The 23309-nt window shown below is 42.0% G+C and overlaps 1 protein-coding gene across 1 annotated transcript in view; it reads left to right on the top strand.

Annotated features, from left to right (window-relative positions):
• The first annotated feature begins 9865 nt into the window (after nucleotides 1-9865).
• The window catches only part of LOC132380687 (deleted in malignant brain tumors 1 protein-like), a 78098-nt gene continuing 64654 nt past the window's right edge, over nucleotides 9866-23309 (top strand). Inside the window, exons 1-5 of the mRNA XM_059949673.1 lie at nucleotides 9866-9986; nucleotides 13211-13531; nucleotides 15928-16242; nucleotides 19655-19969; nucleotides 21719-22033. Coding sequence (XP_059805656.1) covers nucleotides 9866-9986; nucleotides 13211-13531; nucleotides 15928-16242; nucleotides 19655-19969; nucleotides 21719-22033 — 1387 coding nt within the window. The remainder of the gene's footprint in view (nucleotides 9987-13210; nucleotides 13532-15927; nucleotides 16243-19654; nucleotides 19970-21718; nucleotides 22034-23309) is intronic.

Below are 23309 nucleotides of genomic sequence, written 5' to 3'. Positions count from 1 at the left end.
TAAGATAGGGCTATCAAGAACAAAGTTTTTCAGAGTAAAAAACTTACGAAATTGAAACCAAATTCGTAATGTATGCTTGATAACAGGATTAGATATTTGTTTATTAAATTTAACTAAATTAACAGGAAGACAAAAACCAAGAACAGAGAATAGAGAATATCCCTTTACCTCATCACATTCCAAATTTACCCACTGTGGGCACAATGGTGAATCCAAATCTAGTTTCCAATACATTAAGTTACGGATATTATTGGCCCAATAATAAAATCTAAAGTTAGGTAAAGCTAAACCACCATCTTTTTTAGATTTTTGTAATTGCCTTTTATTTAACCTAGGGTTTTTATTTTGCCACACAAATGAGGAAATTTTTGAATCAATATTATCAAAAAAGATTTAGGAATAAAAATTGGTAAGGTTTGAAATAAGTATAAAAATTTCGGTAAAATCATCATTTTAATAGCATTAATCAAACCAATTAATGATAAAAATAAAGGAGACCATCTTGTAGTAAGTTGTTGAATTTGATGAAGCATAGGTAAAAAATTCAGTCTAAATAATTCTTTATATTTCTTGGTAATTTTTATACCTAAATAGGTAAAGTTATCAGTAACAACTTTAAATGTTATCCTGTCATTCAATAAAGTTTGTGCATTTAAGGGAAATAATTCACTCTTATCTAAGTTTAGTTTATAACCAGAAAAACTACCAAATTGAACCAACAAGGATAAAATAGCGGGAATAGACCTGTCAGGGTCAGAAATATATAACAGCAAGTCATCAGCATAAAGTGATAATTTGTATAACTTCTCATTACGGGTAATACCAAAAATATTAGGAGATTCACGAATAGCAATGGCTAAAGGTTCTAATGCGATATTAAATAATAAAGGACTTAAGGGACAGCCTTGTCTCGTACCACGAGATAATTGAAAAAAAAGAGGATCTATAATTATTTGTAAGAACAGAAGCAACAGGTTTATAATATATTAATTTAATCCATGATATGAAGTTGGGACTAAAATTAAAATTTCTCAATGTATTAAATAAGTATGTCCATTCAACTCTATCAAAAGCTTTTTCAGCATCTAATGAGATAACACATTCTGAGATTGTGGGTGGTGAAGTATGAATTATATTAATCAATTTTCTAACATTAAAAAAGGAATACCGATTCCACATAAAACCAGTTTGATCTTCTGAAATAATCTGTGATAGTACTTTTTCTAATCTAATGGCTAAAATTTTTGTAAGAATCTTAGAATCTACATTTAATAGTGATATAAGGCGATAAGATGTACATAAAGTAGGATCTTTATCTTTTTTAAGAATTAGAGAGATATTAGCTTCATAAAAAGATTGAGATAATCTCTTCTTAGCAAACGCATCATTAAAAATTTCACATAACCAAGGAGAGAGCAAAGAATAAAAAGTTTTAAAAAATTCTACTATATAACCATCAGGACCAGGAGCTTTCCCTGAATTCATTGATGAGATAGCCTCTCCTATTTCAACCATAGAGATAGGAGCATCTAACAGGCTATGGTCTTCATCTATCAGTTTAGGAATATTCAGATTGTTAAAAAAATTATCCATCATGGACAGGTCACCATCAAATTCTGATTGATATAAAGATTTATAAAAATCTTGAAAAGTATTATTGATTTCTTTATGATCAGTAGTTAAATTACCGTCTTGTTTACGAATTTTAATAATTTGTCGCTTAGTCGAAATAGCTTTTAATTGATTAGCTAACAGTTTGCCAGTTCGATCACTGTGAGTATAGAATTGAGCCCTGGTCCTAATTAATTGATTTTCAATTGAAGAAGATAATAGTAAACTATGTTACATTTGAAGATCAACTCTCTTCTTATAAAGTTCTTTGGTAGGAGTCACGGAATAAATCTTATCAATTTCCTTAATTTTATCCACTAATAAAGCAATATCTAAATATCTTTGTTTTCTTTCACCAACAGAATATGAGATAATTTGTCCACGGATAAAAGCCTTAAAAGAGTCCCAATGTATTCCTCTGTCGATTTCTTCAGTATAGTTTGTTGAGAAAAACAAGTCAATTTGCTGTTTTATGTAGGTGATAAATTCTGGGTCTTGAAGCAAAGTAGCGTTAAGCCTCCAAGATCTAATATTATTGGAAAAGTCCGAAATCTTAATAGATAACTTCAAAGGTGCATGATCCGAAATAGTAATAGAATCATATTTACAATCAATAACATCCGTTAATAACCGATGATCAATAAGAAAATAGTCAATTGTAGAATAGCTATGATATACATGTGAAAAAAATGAAAATTCTTTATCTTTAGGGTTCAAAAACCGCTATATTTCTGTGATTCCCGAATCAACCATAAAAGAATTAATAAGTAGGGCTGATCTATTCGGAAGAGTACGGATAGGTTTAGATCTATCCATCGAAGGATTCAAACAACAATTAAAATCTCCACCCATTATCAACCTATATTCATTTAGATTAGGAAGGGAAGTAAATAAACGTTTAAAAAAATCAGGGCAGTCAAAGTTTGGAGCATAAATATTAACTAGAACAACTTTTCGATTAAAAAGTGAGCCAGTTATCAACAAGAATCTACCCTGTGGATCAGAAATAATTTCATGATGTGTAAACGATATTGAGGGGTCTATAAAAATAGACACACCCCTGATTTTGCCGGTGCAATTCGAGTGAAATTGTTGACCCTTCCAGAACCTAAAAAAAAGGTTGATTATCCTCCCTCCTGATATGGGTCTCCTGTGCAAAGATAATATTAGCGTTCAGCCTATGGAATACTTTAAATATTTTTTTACGTTTAATCGGATGTTTTAAACCATTAGTATTCCAAGAGATAAAGTTAATAGATTTATCCATCATGCTAATATTAATTGTGTGTATCATAAAAGGTTAAAAAGACACATAACCCATAATTCAGGAAGAAGGAAAATTGATTCAGGAGCAACCGGAGAACATGACACCTCAACAATATTAATAATTTAAAGTTGGCCCATAAACTAAAAGAGAAGAAGAAGTATTCTAATGGCAGGATGATGCAATCGTGGCTGACAAAGGAAGTCAAAACAACATAAAAGTGAAAGAGAAGACATTAACTAGATGAAAAACTAATGCGAAGTTAGGTGATTAGGAAGCTTTTTAAAACGAACAGAGGGCAATCAAAGAAGCCATAAGGAGGAAAAGATTAACTATAAAGGTAAGGAAGCCAACAATATCAACAACGATACGAAAAGTTTATTCAGGTATATAAAGCAAAAAAGAGACAAGAGTACATAACATACCTCTGGAAATGAGAAGAGAATAATGGGGGACAAGGAAATGGCGGTCAAGATAAATATGCATTTTTCATCAGTGTTCACTGTGGAGGACACTAGCAGTATGTCAGAAGTTCGAAAGTGTCAGAGTCAGAGGCAATTGCAATTACTACAGACAGGTGCTTGGAAAGCTGAAATGTCTAAAGGTGGATAAGTCACCTGGACTAGATGGACTACACCCAACGGTTCTGAGGTAGGGAGCTGAAGAAATTGTGGAGGTATTAGTAATCATCTTCCAAGAATCACTAGATTCTAGCACGGTTCTGCAGGACAGGAAAATTGCACATGTCAATCCACTCTTCAGGAAGAAAGTGAGATGAAAAGCAACAATAGCCTAGTTAGCCTGACCTCAGTGGTTGACAAGAAACTGGTCAATTGTTAACAATGTAGTCTTAGGGTACTTAGAGGCACAAAATAGAATAGGACAACGTCAGGGTGGTTTCCTTAAGGGAAAAGCTTACCTGAAAATCTGTTAGAATTATTTTGCGAAAATAACAAGTAAGACAGACAAAGGAAAATCGGCGGATGCTGTTCGATTGAATTCTCAGAAGGCTTTGACAAGGTGCCGCTGATGAGATCGCTTAAACAATTCAAAATATGTTGATATTTTACAGACCTGTTTCCCTCTAAGTTAACTGAGTGAAAACTAAATGTATGAGTGAAAACTAAATTCATGAGAAAAGCGGCCCAGAGATTTGTAATGGTTCCTTGCCCTCCACCTGAAAGTCGCAACCTTCCCCCAAGCAATCAAAGTCTGTATAATTTCTGCACATATCCTTTAGAGTACAAATAGAAATCGTACAAAAGTACATCATGCGAACATTCTGTTCTCGACCTGGAGCAATGCCAGAATAAACTCAGACAACTTGGAGAAAAATAAAACATTTTGTTAACCATTAATTCCGTTTAGAACAAAATCTGCGCAATAAATGTTTTGAGGTATCCAACAGGGTGAAATGTGAGGGTGGGGTAGCAGAGCAACTGAAACGTAGCGGTTTAATTACATTAAACATCATGAAACGCACGATGGCAATTGCTGAAACGTAGATAGAGTTGCGCAGACGGAGATAGAGAAATATAGAGAGATAAACTGAGGGGGGGGGGTGGGTTTGGAGAGGTAGAGAAGGGGAGAGAGGGAGAAAGAGGTGTGGGAAGGAGAGAGAGAATAGGGAGATTGATAGCGATAGACAGAGACAGAGGGGAGAGAGAGATAAAGAGAGAGAGGGAGAGAGAGAATAGGCATATCGATAGTGATGAACACAGAGACAGAGAGACACAGGGGCGTAAAACTGAGGTGCGGGGGTGAAGGAAGAAAGGGGAGGTGGAGAGAGTGGTTAGGCAAATGGGCCTAAGGAGACTGCGAGGAGATGGAAAAGAGAGAGAAGGATGAAGGGCGGGATAGAGGAAAATAAGAAAGGATACGGAGCGTGAGAGAGGGTGGGGAATGGTAAAAGATAGGTGCACAACGAGGTCAAGAGAACGCGACTCGTGTAGAATAAGGCTCAGAGTTTATGGCCTGATATGCAGAAGCCTAAAGTGAAGCAGATATTATTAGTGAGAGGGAAGTCAATATGCAGTGGTGGGAAGGGTATGGTGAGAATAAACGAAGTGGGAAATTGAGATTGAACAGAGGGACAGTAATCAGAAATATGGTTAAGATAGAAAGGCAGAGAGAAAAGAAGGAACAGAGTGCGGGGAAGGAATAGGTAGGATTAGGAAAAGATGAATGAAAGTGAAAGGCGAGTAGGGGAGGGAGAGTGAGGGAGATGATGTGGAAGGGGGAGGAGAGACGCAGTTAGAAAGAAAGAGAAATGCAGTGGCAGTTTTCAGCTGGAATCAAGAAGCAGAAATTGAGGGATATTTTCTGTGTGAAGAAAGAGAGAGAGAGAGAGAGAGAGATAGGGGTGGAGAGGAGAGAGAGAGAGAGACGGAGAAAGAGAGACAGCTAAATGGAAAATTTCATTGCAGAGAGGAGAATTTTCCTCATCGGTGTAAACACCACACAAACAGGGGCCAGGAAAGTGTAAACACATTGAGTGCATCAAGTCCCCGAGTGCGCACAAAGTCCTAGATAATGTCAACATAGCAAGGCAATCACCCTCAGTTCGCAAACACAGAGCAAACAAGGGTCGCGAGAATGTCAACACGGCACTGGATGCGTGGGCAATATACTGCATGCCTCAATTTGTAGACAGAACGCGGGTTTTGCCCTTGTGTAAAGACAACAGAAGCACGTTCCTTTGTAGCTTGGACCGTGCCGAACACTGGTGTGCACAGATTGAGCAGGGTGAAGGGTTAGGCGTTGGTTGAAAACGTCGATGCCACTAGGGCGGCTGGGGTGGTGGCGGAATTGCGATTTATTGTAGAGCAACTATGGTCGAACAGCATGCACGATTCTAAGTTTCGATATGAAATCCGGTATGTGAACATATGCCCCAACTGTATTTTTCGTCTGGATGAAGGCTTGGTAGAAGTATAAAAAAAATGAAATCCTGACGTTATTGTGAACGCCAGATAGTGTGCCTGAGATGTTCATTTGCTCAATCGAACCTTTTTGTTTTAAAGATTGCTTGACCGTTATCAAGAAGAGGCGATAGATTTCCAAGGCAGAAACGCGTAGACCACGTATACATGACTTGGACGCTGTTATTTCTGACATTGGGTAAGTGACTCCAACCTGAGGCAAGTAGTCTCTTACGGGGATTAGAACAATACAGCACAGTGACAGGCGCTTCGGCTCAAGCTGTCTGTGTTCAGCATAATACCATATTAAACTAATGCTTTCTTTCAGCACTTAGACCATATATGATAGTTACTCGTGGAGTTTATTGTCAGGCACAAGTACGTGTAAGTATAGGTGTAATTGAAAAAAGAAACATACTAACAACAAGAACACGCACACAAAGTGCTGAAGAACTGGGCCGCCGGCGACCGTGGTGGAGGCGGATACTACAGGGTCTTTTAAAGTACTCCTGGACAGGTACATGTAGCTTAGAAAAATAGAGGGCTATGAATAACCCTAGGTAACTTCTAAAGTAAGGACATGTTCGGCAGAGCATTGTGGGCCGAAGGGCCTGTGTTGTGCTATACATTTTCTATGTTTCTATGAACGCAGTAGTCTATGGAAAAAAGTAAAATCGACGCTTCTGGCTAAAACCCTTCGGAGTGGGGAAAAAGCTGAGGAATTCATTTAAAAGGTGGAGGAAGGGAAAGAGAACCGCTAGGTGAAAATACAAACGTTCGAAATAGGAGCAGGAGTAAGCCATCGAGCCTGCTTCTCCAATCAATAAGATCATGGCTGATTTGACAATGAAATCATCTCCACCTACCTGCCATTTCCCCATAATCCTTAATTCCCCTACAATGCAAAAATCTAGCCAACCTTTTCTGAAATATATTTACTGAGGTAGCCACCAATGCTTCATTAGGCTGTGCATTCCATAGATTCACCACTCCACACTTTGTGAAAAGCAGTTCTTCCTCATCTCAGTTCTAAGTTTACTCCATCTGCCTTCTTGATAACCTGCTGCACCTGCAAACCAATTTTTTGCGATTCCTGCACAAACATTCCCAAGTCCTTCTGCGAAGCAACATGTTGGAATCTTTTACTAGCTAAATAATAATCTACTCTTACATTTTTCCTTCCAAGGTGGATAACCTCGCACTTACCACCTTTGTACTCCATCTGCCAGACCCTTACCCACTCACTTAACCCATTTATATCTCTTTGCAGACTCTCCATATCTTACGCAGAGTTTGCTTTTCCACTAAATTTAGTGTCATCAACAAACTTTGATACTCTGCAGTCGGGCCTCTCTTCCAGATCGTTAATGTATATCGTCAACAGGTGTGAGCCCTGCACCGACAGCAGCGGCAACTGATTGCCATCCAGAGAAACACCCATGTATCTCAACTCTCGGCTTTCTATTGGTTAACTAATCCTCTATCCATGCGAATACTTCACCCCAACTCTATGCCTCTGTATCTTCTGGGTAAGTCTTTTATGCGGTACCTTATCCAACACTTTCTGGAAATCGAAGTAAATAACCGTCCATCTCTTCCCCTCTATCTACTGCATTTGTTACATCCACAAAGGACTCCAGTAAGCCTGTCAAACAGGCCTGCCTTTACTGAATTCACTCTGGGACGGATTTCCCAATGCCTCGCTGTTTCTTCTTTAATGATAACTTCAACTCAATTACAACTGTTAAACTGACTGGCCGATAATTAACTGTCTTTTGCCTACATCCTTTTTGAAAAAGTGGCTTGACATTCACTTTCTCCCAATCTGCCGGGACATGCGTAAGGTCCAGAGAATTTTTGTAAGTTATCACAAAAGCCCCAACTATAACCCCTGCAATTTCTTTCAGTACCCTGGGATGCATACTATCAGGAACAGGGCACTCGTCTCTCTGTAGGCCCATAAGTTTGCTCTGCACTACCTCTTCAGTGACAGCTGTTGTATCGAGATCCTCACATCCCATCGCATCCATATAATCTCTCTTCGGAATTTTACACATGTCCCCCAAAGTGAAGACCGACACAAAATAATCATTCAAAGCCTCGGCTATTTCCTCATTACCCAATATCAATTCTCCTTTCTCGTCCTCCAATTACAATGGACCTGCGTCCACTTTCGCCACCTTATCCCGCTTTATATAAGTATAAAAACGTTTGTAGCCGTTTATATATTTTGTGCCAGTTTATTTTCGTAATCTATCTACTCTTGCTTTATTGCTCACTTGGTGGTTCCTTGATGCTTTTTAATGTTTTCCCAATCTTCCAATTTCCTCCTACTCAATGCGACTTTGTACAAACAAGCTTTTTTTGATGCCTTCCTTTATTTCCTTAGTTATCCATGGCTGGCACTCACCACCCCTACTATCCTTGCTTTTAACTGGAATATAGTCATGTTGAACACCATGTAAAGTCTCTTTGAACATCTTCCACCCTTCCGGAACCGTCTCACATTATAGCCTGCGTTTCCATTCTACCATACCAACTCCTCCCTTATCCCGTTGTAGTCTGCCTTGTTTAGGCACTGGCTTTAGATTGAAATATTGTACCCCCTAGTTGTATGAGAAATTCACTTGTACTGTGATCACTCTTTCCAAGAGGATACCCAACTACAGGATTGCTAATTTTACCTATCTCATTGCACAGGAACGGATCCAAGATAGCATGTTCCCTTGAAGGTTCAGGAACACGCTGTGCAAGCAAGCTATCAAGCATCCATTCTATTATGTCCTGCACAAGACTGCCTCGACCAATGTAATGCACCCAATCTATGTGGAAGTTAACGTCCCCACGATAACTTCAGTTCCATTCTTACATATCTCAGATATTTCTCGGTGCCACTGTAGTTATATTATTCACAAAGTTATTCGGTGGTCTATAGAGAATTCCCACCAGTGATTTGTTCCCCCTATTATTCCCAATCTCTACCCAGATGGATTCAATATTCTGATGCTTAGATTTTATATCCTCTCACTGTCTCCCTGATCTCACCTTTAATTAAGACCATTACCGCATCTTCCTTAATTTCCTGCCCTATCCTTCCGTATTACCTGATAACCTTGGATATTTAATTTCCAAACCTCTCCAACATGCAACCACGTTTCTATAAGGGCCTCTGAATCATACTCCTTTATACTGATTTGTGCCACAAGTTCACTGACATTTTTGCAAACACTACAGGCATTCAGATATATTGCCCTTACACTCATTGTGTCTTTAAAATCTACTAATCTTTGTCACTTATGCACTTGACTTTTATGCACTCCTCCCTCATTTTTCTCTTATTTCACCTTTTACTTTTACTTTATCTTTATCCACACTTTCCTCTTTTACTTTATCCATACTTCTCCAATCTGTTGAATCAACTCTACTTCTATTTAGTTTCAACCCTTATTCAGAACCCTAGTTATGCGAATCGTCGGAATCAAGGTCCCATCACGGTTCAAGTAGAGCCCATCCCAATGGAATCATTCCCTCCTCCCCAATACTTGTGCCAGTTTCCAATGAATTCAAACTCAGCACTCACACACCAATCCTTCAGGCACGCACTTAATTCTCTAATCATCTTAATCCTGTGCCAATAAGCACGTGGTTCAGATAGTAATCCCGAAATTACCGCTTTTTCGGTTCTCCTTTTTAATTTTTTTCCTTGGCTGCTCAAAGTCCGTCAGCAAACCTCTTTCCTTGTTATACCTACGACGTTCATGCACACAGGGAGCATGACAACTGGATCATTCCCCAAACACTGGAATTTCCTCTGCAGGTCAGATAAGATGTCACAAACACAAACACTAGGACGTCGATACATCCATTGGGACGCTCTGACCCTGCACAGTGAACTCTGACTATGCCCCTGACTGTACAGACTCCAATTATCACTATTTTCTCTTCTCTTTCCCCTCTTGAATGACCCCTGAACCACGATGCAACAGTTAGGGTTGTTCATCCTTCCTACAGCCCCACTCTCGTCCACACAGGAAGCAAGAATCTCAGATCTGTTGGACAAGATCAAGAGATGAGTTTCCTCCAGCACTGTCTCTTGGATCTCACTACCTGCCTGACTCGTAATCACACCTTCTTTCTCCTGACCAAAGACCGAATTTGCGTGCGCCTACCTCCTGAAACAGAGCGTCCAGGTAACTCCCCCGCCCCTCCCTGCAGTGTCGCAGTTTGAAGCTCAGATTCCAGGTCATCAACCTAGAGCCTGAGTTCCTCGAGCAGCCAACATTTGCTGTAGATCTAGTCACCAGCAACCACAAACTCCTACATCATGCGGCTACAGCACATCGCCTGATCCTGCATCTTCCCTACTTTATTTAATTAGTTCGCAATGTTTAAAATGGGTGGTGAATGATAATCTTTGCTTTGATATCACGTGCGAGGCTTCAGGAACAGTAAAAACTTAAAGTACGTAGAAACCTGCTGTTTTAAGATATGGATGCCTTTCAGAAATCACTTCGCTGCTATATATCATTGGCTCCACTATATTTTCTGGGAATATGTTGCAGAAGGGAATGTGCCATGCAAGTTAATTTCATTGCAATATTACACGATAAAATTGTTCAAAACGCTTGTTGATAGCGTGTGTTTTTTTACAGTGATTCTGGGAATTCAGCAGAATGTTTATTCTCAAGGTTAGTACTAAATATTTCAGAAAAAAAACTCGATGGCTTCTCGTTAACGTTAATACTGTCCTACAGTTCATAGTCTTAATACATCGTCGTTAGCACCAGAGGTGGACAGATCTAAGCCGACTAGCTCTCACCTTTTTAATGCAATTCACTTTGTTACCTTGATTTACTCTTTACCGTCTGCAGAATTTTCCGGGCCCTGTTGACCACTGAATAAACCTTCAGGCGCACATCACCTGGCAGAATATGTCAAAGGATACCTCAGCAGATAGATATCAGCGAGAATCGTATTCGCAAGCACAGACACAAATGCACATAATCTATGCGGGAATAACCCCTCCACCAACAGGCAGAACCACACGCATATAGATACGCAAGCACTTCTCTCTCTCTCTCTCTCTCTCTCTCTCTCTCTCTCTCTCTCTCTCTCTCTCTCTCTCTCTCTCTCTCTCTCTCTCTCTCTCTCTCACACACACACACACACGCACAATAGAAGGGAAAGATGGATACATTTCAAAGTACATTGGAAATTTATTTTAAAATACGGATACGTCACTATATACTTGCCCGAGATTCCCTTTCTTACGGGCATTCACAGTAGACTAAATAAATACAATTAAAATCAGTGGAAAACATTCAACGACAAACAACCAACGTGCAAACGAAGACAAATTGTGCAAACATTTAAAAAACCACAAATATATCTATAGATTGATAGGATTGATCGAGAGACACAGATAAGTAGTTAGGTAGATAGATAGATAGATAGATAGATAGATAGATAGATAGATAGATAGATAGATAGATAGATAGATAGATTGATTGATTTTAGTCGTTGGTGAGGATAAACTGTCCTGTATAACCGTGGGACAGTATAAAAGATGGGATTGAACTGGAGCGAGTGCAGCGCAAATCTACGAGGACATTACCTGGTCAGGAAGCCCAGAGTTAAAGGAAAACGTTTGCTAGGTTTCATTGGAACGTGGGAGCAAGAGCTATGAAATGATAGAAGAATTAAAATTATGAGAGACCTGGATAAGGTATATGATAACTGTCTTTTCGCAGGGTCGGGCAGATTAAAACAAGGGGTCATCAGTTTAGGATCAGGGAGAAACATTTAAAAAGAAACTGAGAAACAACCTTTCACAGAGAGGGTGGTGAGTATACGCAACGAGCCGCCAGAAGAAGTGGTTTGGATGGATGCAATAACATAATCGAAGAGGCAATTGCCTTGCCAAGGATTGAAAAGATACTTTGCGGAAGTTTCATGTAGGACTATCTGGATCGGTGCCATACTAACTAGCGTCTGTGCTGGATTAATGTATAATGGTTTTCTTCTTTAAATAAAAGGGCATTTCATTGGATGATGGCAAATTTCTTTATCCAAAGGTTGGTGAATCTCTGGAATTTACTGCCATAGGTTGCCATGGAAGCCAAGTGATCAGATGTTTAAAAGTGGAGGTTGATGGGTTCTTGAGCAGTAAGGGGAGAGGCTTGGAGTATGAGGGTGAGCGGGCAAATATATTAGCCATGATGAAATGGCGGAGCAGACTCGACTGGCTTAATTCAGCAGCTACGTTTTTTGACCTTATTGTCTTAACTCCATGATTCTAGTCAGTAAAGGCGTTAGAATCTCAGGATCCTGTTTCGGCTTCAAATATTGCAGCATTGCCAACGGTATCAGAAAGCAGCAATAATAATCGAACATTGCAACATGTAGCTGTTATCTCCAAAGATAGATCATGAGGACCTGCATCGGTCGAGGTCGACCACACACATTGCGTTCTAGCTGCCAACGTAGTCGATATCGAGAGCAAACTGTTGCCCATGAAGCATAAACCCGCACCACACCCCCCCAACCCCACCAGCACCACCGTACTCCAGGGACGATAGATCCAAAGGTATGGCAGAAACTGATAGTTTGATACCAGCAGCTTTTCAGGAATTGCCAATCAGCGTTGAAGTCATCGTAGCTCTGCGTTGGGATCCCAATTTCAGGATTTCCCTTAGGTTTTACGCCTGAAGCCTTGACGGTGAGTGAGTGTAGCCGCAAAGCAGGGAAGGTTTCAGATCAGAGATTTAGTCTCCAAGATGAGCTGCCAACCACGGTTGATCAGCTCCATCTATCCGAGGCAACTGGTTTTATAATCGCAAGTACTAGACGAGACTCCTCCTCCTGTCAGTAGAAACTGATCTGTCGGGCGTTGTAGCTAACACACACATCAATACCAGAAGCTCAGCCTTCTTGTTAGTGGCATCTCCAGACACACGCCATCGGCAGTGTTTACGAGTTAGTGGGAACTTAACTTTCTATCAAAACTTTCTTCTATCTAACTATCTCACAGGTCCACAGACACACACACACAAAGAGGGTGGGAGATAAAGACAGAGATAGAGGTAGATACAAAGAGATAGATAGAGAGAGAGGGGATAGGAGACAGGGAGGGAGAGAGAGAATTGGGGCATTGATAGTGACAGATAGACATAGAGACAGATAGGTGCGTAAACCCGAAGTAGAGAGGTGAAGGTAGAAAGGGGAGATGATGGAGAGAGTGAGCAGAGAGAGAGAGAGAGAGAGAGAGAGAGAGAGAGAGAGAGAGAGAGAGAGAGAGAGAGAGAGAGAGAGAGAGAGAGAGAGAGTGAGAGAGAGAGAGAGAGAGAGAGAGAGAGAGAGAGAGAGAGAGAGAGAACCAAATGCAGAATTAATGTTTGTCTGAACTTCATTTCAGTGCCGGCGGTGAGAGTCGTGAATGGCGATGGCTACTGTTCGGGAAGAGTGGAAATATACTATAATGGAGAATGGGGAACGGTCTGCGATGATGACTGGTCCTTGGAGGACGCGCACGTTGTGTGCCGTCAACTGGGGTGCGATCTTGCCGTGTCAATACACTCGTCTAGCGAATTCGGGCCAGGTACAGGGAAGATTCTAATGGACAACGTTGGCTGCAGCGGGACAGAATCCTTCCTATCGGCCTGTTCCTTTGGCGGCTGGGGAAAGCACAATTGCAATCACAACGAAGATGCAGGTGTTGTCTGCAAACCAGGTACGAGTATTGTTGAACACCCTTCTTTTTTTGCCAGAAGCGTCTCCATTTTTAACAGAAATGTTGTCCGAACTTTACTCCATAACAGGCAAAGATCTAGTATATGTAACTTGTTTATTGTTCATAAACGAACGAAAATATGCAGACGTTGAAAATCCAGAGTGATACATACAAAATATTGGACGAGCATCAGCAAGTAAGGCAGCATTTATGGAGAGGAATGAAGCGTCGGCGTTTTAGGCTGAGAGGCTTCATCAGGACTGCAAAGGTAGCGGGAAGAAGCCAGATAAAGAAGATTGAGAGGAGGGCAGGGGATGGAGTACAAGCTAGAAGCTATTAAGTGAAGACAGATGTAGAATATCAATATTATAATCATATGATCGTGGTCTTCGATGTGTCATGACTGTGTTTGGACTTGGCAATTTTGTTTTTCTACAGAAGTGTTTTGTTATTGCCTTCTTCTGCACAGTGTCTTTACAAGACTTTTGTCCCCCAGCCATTATCTGTACTCTTCAGAGATTGTCTGCCTGGCATGAGTGGCCGCGTATCCAGGACTTGTGATATGCACCAACTGCTCATACAACCATCGATCACCTGGTTCCATGGCTTTCCGTGACCCTGCTCGGGGGTGGAGGTAAAGGGCTACTCAGGCATTACACCTCGTCCAAGAGAGACCTGCAGTCTAGCAGAGGGAGAGAGCTCATTAACCCCTCCTTAACCCCCCACCCCGTCAATGGCTAGAAAAGAAGGAACCTGATAGGAAAGGAAAGTTTCCTCAAACGTTCTAAACTAAGAATTCGGTTAATTAAAGTGAATATACAGAAATAATGAATGGATTTCAGTACCGTATATTAAACGCACAAAGTAAGAGCAATTTTCATATAATAGTATTTTCGTCTGAGAGTCACAAAAACGGAATGCAGTTAGAAGACCCGTTTTGTTATAAAACGTATTAAGGCGTGTGAAAAAATCTGCTCTTAGATGGGAGTGATATCTGAAATACTCTTCCCTACAGAGCGGTAGATGCAATGTTGTTACAAACGTTTGTAGATATGTTTATGGCAAAGAATAATACTTTGGAGACCGAGGGACTGAGGATGATGGAGCAGCTGATACTGAAGAGGACTTGAGGCTAGAGTTGTTCAGCCGTGATCATGTTGAATACATGATCATGCTTCATTGAACTCTGGTCTTCATGTGACGGATTGCATTAGTTTCTAGTCGTCTGATTAGTGGAAGAATGTGGTGGTTTTGGAGAAGGAGCAGAAAAGTTTTCCTTGATGCTTCTTAGATTAGACGACTTGTTCTAGAAGTAGAGGGCAGACAGGCTAGGATTTAATGTTCAAAAACTTCTTAGATAATTTATTATTAATGTAAATATATATCCTGAATGAATACAACACTGAATGAATTTTCTTGAGTGGATACTTTTTATGTGTAACCGCAAGGAGATGAGGTAAAGGAACAGAAGGCTCACAACTAAAATACACCACTCAGAGTTTCTTGCCCGGTCCTTCATTCCGTTACTGACTTATTTAAATCACCCTTAAACCGCATAAACGGTCGGCAGTAGCTCGTCGGAGATCTCCGTCCTTGGCCAGTCTTTCAAGATGTCCCCAGGTGTAGTGCATCTTCGAAGATACTTGCGCTCCCAGACTGAGGTCTTGGAAGATTCTGTTGGCGTTTCTGTAGCTACGAGCTTTTACGGAATGGGTTTGCTAGCGCCATTTTCAAACCCTCCTTCTTTCGCAGTCGGGCTTGTTCGCTTCAGCACCGCTGTCCTTCAGTCACCCCATTCCTCAGACGTCACTCGATAACGATCTCTGCATTGCTCGCTGTTAAATCCAGGGTAACGTGGAAGCAGGTTCACTGGTAAGTGAGACAGAAAACACTGACTACGAACGAGCATATTAAGCATTTATTTTCAAACATTTGAATAAGTCGACTAATTAACTTAAACGTCGTTGGACTGTGGGAGGAAACACACTCGCTCATGCGAAGTAACGTAAAAATTTCTTTCAGACAGCGCCGGAATTGGACTCCGACACCCCGACCTGTAATAACATTATGCTAATTGCTACGCTACCATGATGCCCCAAGTATTTTTCTTCAGTCCAAATTATGGGGCATGGAGTCAGGGTGAAAGCGGTAAGGCTTGAAAGAAATCCAAAGAACAATGTTTTCAAAACGAGGCTAGCGAGTATATGGAATGCACTCCAAGACGAGGTGGTTGAGGCATGTATTAAAAAGCACTTGGAAGGGAACGTGGAAGGGAGGGTCCAGGAGTGATATGTGTCGAACGCAGAAAATTGGAAAAATGTGTGGCTATCATTGTCGGCATTAACTCGTTGTCCCGTTGTCCTTTATTGTTCCATAACAGATATTTTATGACTCCATTTCAGGTTTGCATGTGAGACTGGTGGGCGGGAGCAGTCGCTGTTCCGGACGAGTGGAGATCCGCTACAATAACGAGTGGGGGACGGTTTGCGACGACGATTGGTCAGCTGAAGACGCTGCAGTTGTTTGCCGACAACTCGGCTGCGGCTCCCCCGCGACTGCGCACCCGGGAACGCATTACGGGCCAGGTAGTGGGAGTATCTGGATGGACGATGTTACGTGCGAAGGAACTGAAGGTTTTCTTTCAGTTTGCACCTTCAGCGGATGGGGAGTGAACAACTGTCAGCACGACGAAGATTCAGGCGTGACCTGCCAATCAGGTGTGTATACACACCCTTAGAATATCTTCTTCTTTAGCTGTCCATTGGTTTCGATGTTGACTGAGGCATGGGCATGGTTGTGAGGAAGACTGGCAGTTGCCCTTGCTGCAAGTCTCCCCTCTCCACACCACCGATGTTGTCTAAGGGAAGGGCCTAGGCCGATACAGCTTGGTACCGGTGCCGTCGCAGAGCAATGTGTGGTTAAGTGCCTTGCTCAAGGAAACAACACGCTGTCTAAGGTGAGACTCCTTAGAATATAGAACAGTGCAATACAGAAACCACTCCCGTGCCCATGATGTAGTGCTGGACTGCTGAAACTAGTAATTAAATGCTTAGCTAAACTGATCTCTTCTACTGACTAACTGTCCATATCCCTCCATAATCTACATATGCTTCTGCCTACCCAGAATCCCATTACAGCCTTTTATCTCATCTCCCTCCATCACCAAACTTGGCGGCGCATTCCACGCACACACCAAGCTCTCTGTGAAAAAAAGAATTGTCCCTCTGATCTCATTTGAACTTACTCATGAGAACTGATCTCATTTAGCCCTCTCAGACTAAATGGGATTTCTACTCTAGGAGGAAGATACCGGCTGTCTTCTTCATTTACGCCTCTCATATATTAGTACTTCTATTGGTTCTGCCCTGATCTCCCGCTGCTCTAGAGAAAGCAACACATGTTTGCCCAACCGCTCCTTATAGTACATGCTCTCCGATTCAGACAGCATTCTGGTGAACCTCTTCTGTACCTCTCCAAATCTTCAACGTTCTTTCTACAGTGATCCAGTCAAAATTAAATGTATTAGTTCTGGTGCGGTCTGACTAGAATTTCATAAATTTGCAACTTAACTTGCCGACATTTGAACTCAGTGCTTCCACGAATAAAGGCACGCCTTCTTTACCTTCCTGTCAAACCGTGCAGCCACTGTCAGGAACCGATGGTTTTGGATAGATTTAAATTGGGAAACTTAATGGTGGTGGTGGGTGTTGAAGATCATTTTCTGAATTTCTTTTCATTTGTTCGTTTTCGTTACTTGAATATAACGAGTGGTGGAGTGGAGAAATATCTCTGCTGAAGGAGGCTTAAGGTGTTCCTTCTTTCCGTTAGCCTGCAGGTTGCACTTGGACAAGGCGAAGCACCTGCTTAGAACCCAGATCAGATTCACTTGAAGTCATAGGAGCAGCTGGTGCATTTCACAGGTCCTGGTGATAAGGCCATTAATGCGAAGCAGACAGTCTCCGAAGAGTGTTGATTATATCTGGGGTCACCCGTTTTGGAAAGGACAGTCCTGATGAAGGGTCTCGGTCTGAAACGTCGACAGTTTACTCTTTTTCATAAATACTCCCCGAACCGCTGAGTTGTTCAGGCATTTTATGCGTGCTGCTGGTATTCCAGCATCTGCAGATTTTCGAGCTTTTATAAAGTCGCTGCCCAGAAGGTAATGATACCCACTTCTGTAGAAAAAAAAAGTGCCAAGAAAAATCGTGGTCATGTAGAAAAGAAAAAGATCAGATTAAAGACAAATGGTAGACCACGATCGCCCACGTTATACGACAAGGCACAAAATGACGATGGCGATAAGTTGAAAATTAAGAATTGCTAGGAATCCTGGAATTCTCCGGGCATTTCACACAGATCACACAGCAGATTTCCTCGTGAATCATTTCATCATGGTTCAGTAATGATAATACAAAAAAGCAAATCAGGGCTATTGTAGCTAATTGAACCGAAATAAATACAGCACACTGCAAACCGCACCAAACGGTGATTATGCCTAATTCATATTAACTGTGATTAATGCAATGAAACTGCCATACCCCCTAACTCTCTGCAAAGTAAAGAACTACCTTTTCCTTGCTGTTCAACTCACGTGCTTGAGAAATGTCAATGACGAATATATGCGGTATTTTTATGTTTACAGATTTTTCACCGGAAAATTAACCAAATTCTTTGAACATAACGACAACTGAGAAGCAATCAGAAAAATGCTATTATTATTCCTGACACTACGACTAGTGCAGTGCACTCAGTGGCCACTTTGTTGGGTTACTAAGTAACCTAATAATCTGACCACCGTCCGGTACTGCTTCTGGGATTTTCACGCACAACAGTGTCTTGAGCTGACAGAAAATGCTATGAAAAACAAATCGAAACAAAAATAATTCCAGCGAGCGGCAGTTCAGTGGGCAAAATGCTTTGCTAATGAGATCGATCAGAAGAGAATGACCACACGAGTTTTAGCTGCCAGGAAGGCGACAGTAATTTAAATAGCCACGTATTATAACAGTTGGGTGCTGAGGAGCATCTCCGTAGGCACAGCACGTCGAACCTTAAAATGGTTTGGGTACAGCATCAGAAGACACAAGGTCTTCCTAAAGGTGCACCTAATGAAGTGGCTACTGGGGATAAGTTCGACCCTAACAATAATTGTAAGAAAGTAGAAGACACTTAGTAATTTCTTTAAATTTGCGGTGGAGTACTGTCTAACCAGTTGCATCACAGCCCCCAACGAAAGATTGCAGAAGGTTGTGGACTCAGACTGTTCTCTCTACGCTGTGCAGTTGCGCAGCTGCCTGCAACCGAAATGCTTCCATGCATAGAGCCTCAAATTAGTTGGAATATAAACAACTGAGAAAAGGTTTCCAAAACGTGAACAAGTTTCTTTGTTGTACTACATTTTATTATGCCCTCCAATAAATAAATGAAATCAAATGTGGGTGAGTTTTCAATTTTGATTCTAAATATTCAGTGTACAGATACTTACAACAACATTTTAGATGCAGTTTTCAGGCCGTGTAAAAAAAAAATCATATCAAAGCTATGGCTGACCCCCGCAGCTGAAAAGAAATAGATGGACCGTCGATCCTCAGCCAGTTCCATCAAGGGCACACGCCTCATCACCATCGAGGGCATCGTCAAGAAGGCGGCATCCATCACTGAGGGCCCTCATTATCTGGGACATGCCCTTGTATTGTTATTATCTTTGGGGAGGTGGTACAAGAGCCTAATGACTCACGCTCAGCGATTCATAAGCATCTTCCTATCCTCTGCTATCAAATTTCTGAACGATACACAGTGATTTATATTGTTCCTTTTTATCTTTGAAATGTAGGGTAATTTGATATCTACTGTCACAAAATAACAAATATCAAGTCATATACGTTAGTGAAAATAAATCTGATTTTGATCCCAATTACTTATGTGGAGTAACCTATGATTAAGCTTCGTGATGAATTACTTGCGATTTGCTGTATAGCAAATTCAATGCATAATATGAGAAGAAGCCGTGTTACAAACTGGTGACAATCTTCTGCATGACGACTGGAAGTACGAGAGTGCAAACATAAAATAAGAAATGACAAATCATGTTTTGAGTCTGTATTAACCATTTTTTCAATGATGTTTCAGATGTGGCGGTGCGGCTGGTAAACGGCAGCGACACCTGTTCGGGAAGAGTGGAGGTGTATTACAATGAGACATGGGGAACCGTTTGCGACGACGATTGGGGTCCGGAAGAGGCGAAGGTTGTTTGCAATCAGATGGGCTGCGGCTCTCGCGCAAAGGAGGTGTCAGGAGCGGACTTCGGGGAAGGTAGCGGGAAAATTTGGATGGACAACGTCGCGTGCAATGGAAGTGAATCTGCTATTGCGCATTGTTCTTTCGCTGGATGGGAAAGCCATGACTGCGCACACCATGAAGATGCTGCTGTGATTTGTGAGGAAGGTAAAAACGATGTTATTTTTATTGTTAGTAGGACATTTTAGCGTTGTCTTTGGCTTGTTGTCATAGCTGACGGGGTTTAGTGGGGATAAGCTCCCACTACCTATTCAATGCTCCTAATGGCGTGGTTCTCAAATACACTCTGACAACCAAGTTCAGCTCTTGCCCTTCACTCGTGGCCTAGTTATTAATCTCGGCCGAACCTCTGTCAATCCTCCATCCTCTTGGGGTTATATCCATTGATGGCAAAGTTTCATGAGTAAACACTGAGGAAAGATCCGAAGCTTGAGTCCAATCTTGTGTTCAACGATGACTGGCAACCACTGTGACTCTGCAGGTGCCAAACAGTATCGGTCTCTGCCATACCTTTTGATTCCACAGATACGTGAAGGGCGGGTTGGTTGCTGCATGGGGAATAGCTTGTTCTCGATATCATACTGCCCTGGTGTGCGTACTAGCTTGTGAATAACATAGACTGCAGGGTCACAACATCTTTGGTCGACCCCGACTAATTGAAGATCCCATGCATTCTGAATCCACCTGGCCAAACTTCCTTGGACCCCATGCCTACTGACTTTCTAAATAAGCCTACCGTGTGGAAACTTGTCAAATGCCTTACTAAAATCCATGTAGATCACATCCACTGCACTACCCTCATCTATATGCCTGGTCACCTCCTCAAAGTAGTCTATCAGGCTTGTTAGACACGATCTGCCCTTCAGAAAGCCATGCTGATTCTCCCTGATCAGACCATGATTCTCTAAATGCCTATAGATCCTATCTCTAAGAATCTTTTCCAACAGCTTTCCCACCACACAGGTAAGGCTCACTGGTCTATAATTACCTGGACTATCCCTACTACCTTTTTTGAACAAGGGGACAATATTCGCCTCCCTCCAATCCTCCGGTACCATTCCCGTGGACAACGAGGACATAAAGATCCTAGCCAGAGGTTCAGCCATCTCTTCCTTTGCCTCGTGGAGCAGCCTGGGGAATATTCCGTCAGGCCCCGGGGACTTATCCATCCTCCGACTCCAACACCCCCTCTCCCTTAATATCAACATGCTCCAGAACATCAACCTCACTCATATTGTCCTCACCGTCATCAAGTTCCCTCTCAGTGGTGAATACCGAAGAGAGGTACTCATTGAGGATCTCGCTCACTTCCACAGCCTCCAGGCATATCTTCCCACTTTTATCTCTAATCGGTCCTACCTTCACTCCTGTCATCCTTTTGTTCTTCACATAATTGAAGAATGCTTTGGGGTTTTCCTTTACCCTACATGCCAGGGCCTTCTCATACTCCCTTCTTGTTCTTCTCAGCCCCTTCTTAAGCTCCTTTCTTGCTACCCTATATTCCTCAATAGACCCATCTGATCCTTCCTTCCGGAACCTCATGTATGCTGCCTTCTTTTGTTTCCAAAATCTAATCACACAGCTCCCCGATTTTACCTGTCTTTTTCTCTCTATGCGCGCGTGTTTCTCTGTTCTCCCTGTGCCTGTTTCTCCCTATTTCCCGCACTCCATGACATGTTATCCCTTACACAGAATAAACCGTTGTAAAACGGAATTTCATATGGCTCGCCTTTTCAGGTATATGGAAACTCAAAGGGCATCAACCAAATGAACTGTTCGAGTGATATTTTCTTAGAGGTTTTATGTTGTGCAGTAGCAGAGGAATGAGCAGCACCTCAGACAAAAGTGAACAGAATTATTGGGTTACGAGCAGTGTTTCTTTCAATGCTATTTCAGAATCGGCGGTGCGGCTGGTGAACGGTGGTGACGCCTGTTCGGGAAGAGTAGAGGTTTATTACGATGGAGTGTGGGGGACCGTTTGCGACAACGATTGGGGCCCAGAGGAGGCGAATGTTGTCTGCAAAGAGTTGGGCTGTGGCAGACATGCTATTGCAAAGTCGGGAGCGCACTTCGGGAAAGGTTGCGGGAATATTTGGATGGATAATGTGGCCTGCAGTGGAATGGAATCTTCTCTTGTGTACTGCTCCTTCGCCGGTTGGGGGAGCCACGACTGCGGTCATCAGGAAGATGCGGCTGTGATATGTGAGGCAGGTAACACACCCTTCTGGGATTTCATTAATCGTTATCATGGTATTTTACTTCAAATGAACATATTTCCTTTCGGTATCAAATGACCTTTCAGTCATAAAATCATGACGGGTCGCCACGATAGCGTATCCTGAAGCACGACACTATTACAGCTCGGGGCACGGAGTTTGGAATTCAATCCAGGAGTCCTCTGTAAGTGGTTTGTACGTTGTCGCGGTGGAATGTGTGACGTTTCTCCGAGTGCTCCGGTTTCGTCCCATAGTCCAAAGACGTACCGGTTAGTCGGTTAATTTTAAACTTCCCGTGATTAGGCGAGGGTAAACCGAGGGTTGTTGGCAGCATAGATCGTTGGGCCTGATGGGTCTATTCCGCGTTTTTCTCTGAGCAAGTAAATGAATGCACGCATTTATAGATAAATCCATGGAGTCACAAAGTTATTCAGCACAGGGTGATGCCCTTCAGCCCAACTGGCCCATGGCATCACGATGAATATCTATGTTTGTGACAACCCATGCTTAATTCATACCGCCTGAACCTGTCTCCCGATGCACCTGACCACATGGCTTTTAAGTATTATAATTTTATCTAACTGATCTACTTCCCCAGGCAGTTCGTTCTTCACCCAGTGGCCACTTCAGTTGGTATACCTGTGCACTTGTATGTTAATTCAAATATCTAATCAGCCAATCACGTGGCAGCTGCTCAATGCATAAATGCATGCTGACATCGTCAAGAAATTTAGTTGTTAGTCAGAACAAATGATGACCTTGACTGTGGGATAATTGTTGGTGCCAAGCGGGGTGATTTGGGTATCGCAGTAAGTGCCAATCTCTTGGGATTTCCACGCACAACAGAGTTTACAGAGAATGGAACAAAAATCCAGTGAGCAGTAGTTCTGTCAGTGAAACCACCATGTTAATGAGAGAGGTTAGGGGAGAATGCCTGCAAGCTGAGAGAAGGGTTATCTTCAATAGCCACGCGTTACAACAATGTTGTGCAGAAGAGGATCTGTGAACACACAACACGTCGATCCTTGAAGTGGATCGGCCTTAGCAGCAGAAGAGCACGAATATACACTCCGCAGACACTTTATTAGGTACAGCACGCCTCGTCTCCTTCCTGAGCGATTACAATGCTAACGTTTGAACTCGCTTTTCCATTAAAAAAATATATTTCTCAAGGAGTCACACTTCTGCCTTGTAGTTGCAACAATCGTGTTCAAATCTGAGTTGGAGATTATCCGTGTGCACATTCTCCGATGTGTGCGTGGATTTCCTCC

The sequence above is a fragment of the Hypanus sabinus genome, chromosome 24, assembly GCF_030144855.1.
Source record: "Hypanus sabinus isolate sHypSab1 chromosome 24, sHypSab1.hap1, whole genome shotgun sequence".
In the NCBI taxonomy this organism is placed as follows: Eukaryota; Metazoa; Chordata; class Chondrichthyes; order Myliobatiformes; family Dasyatidae; genus Hypanus; species Hypanus sabinus.
This window is presented reverse-complemented; position numbering and strand designations above follow the sequence as displayed.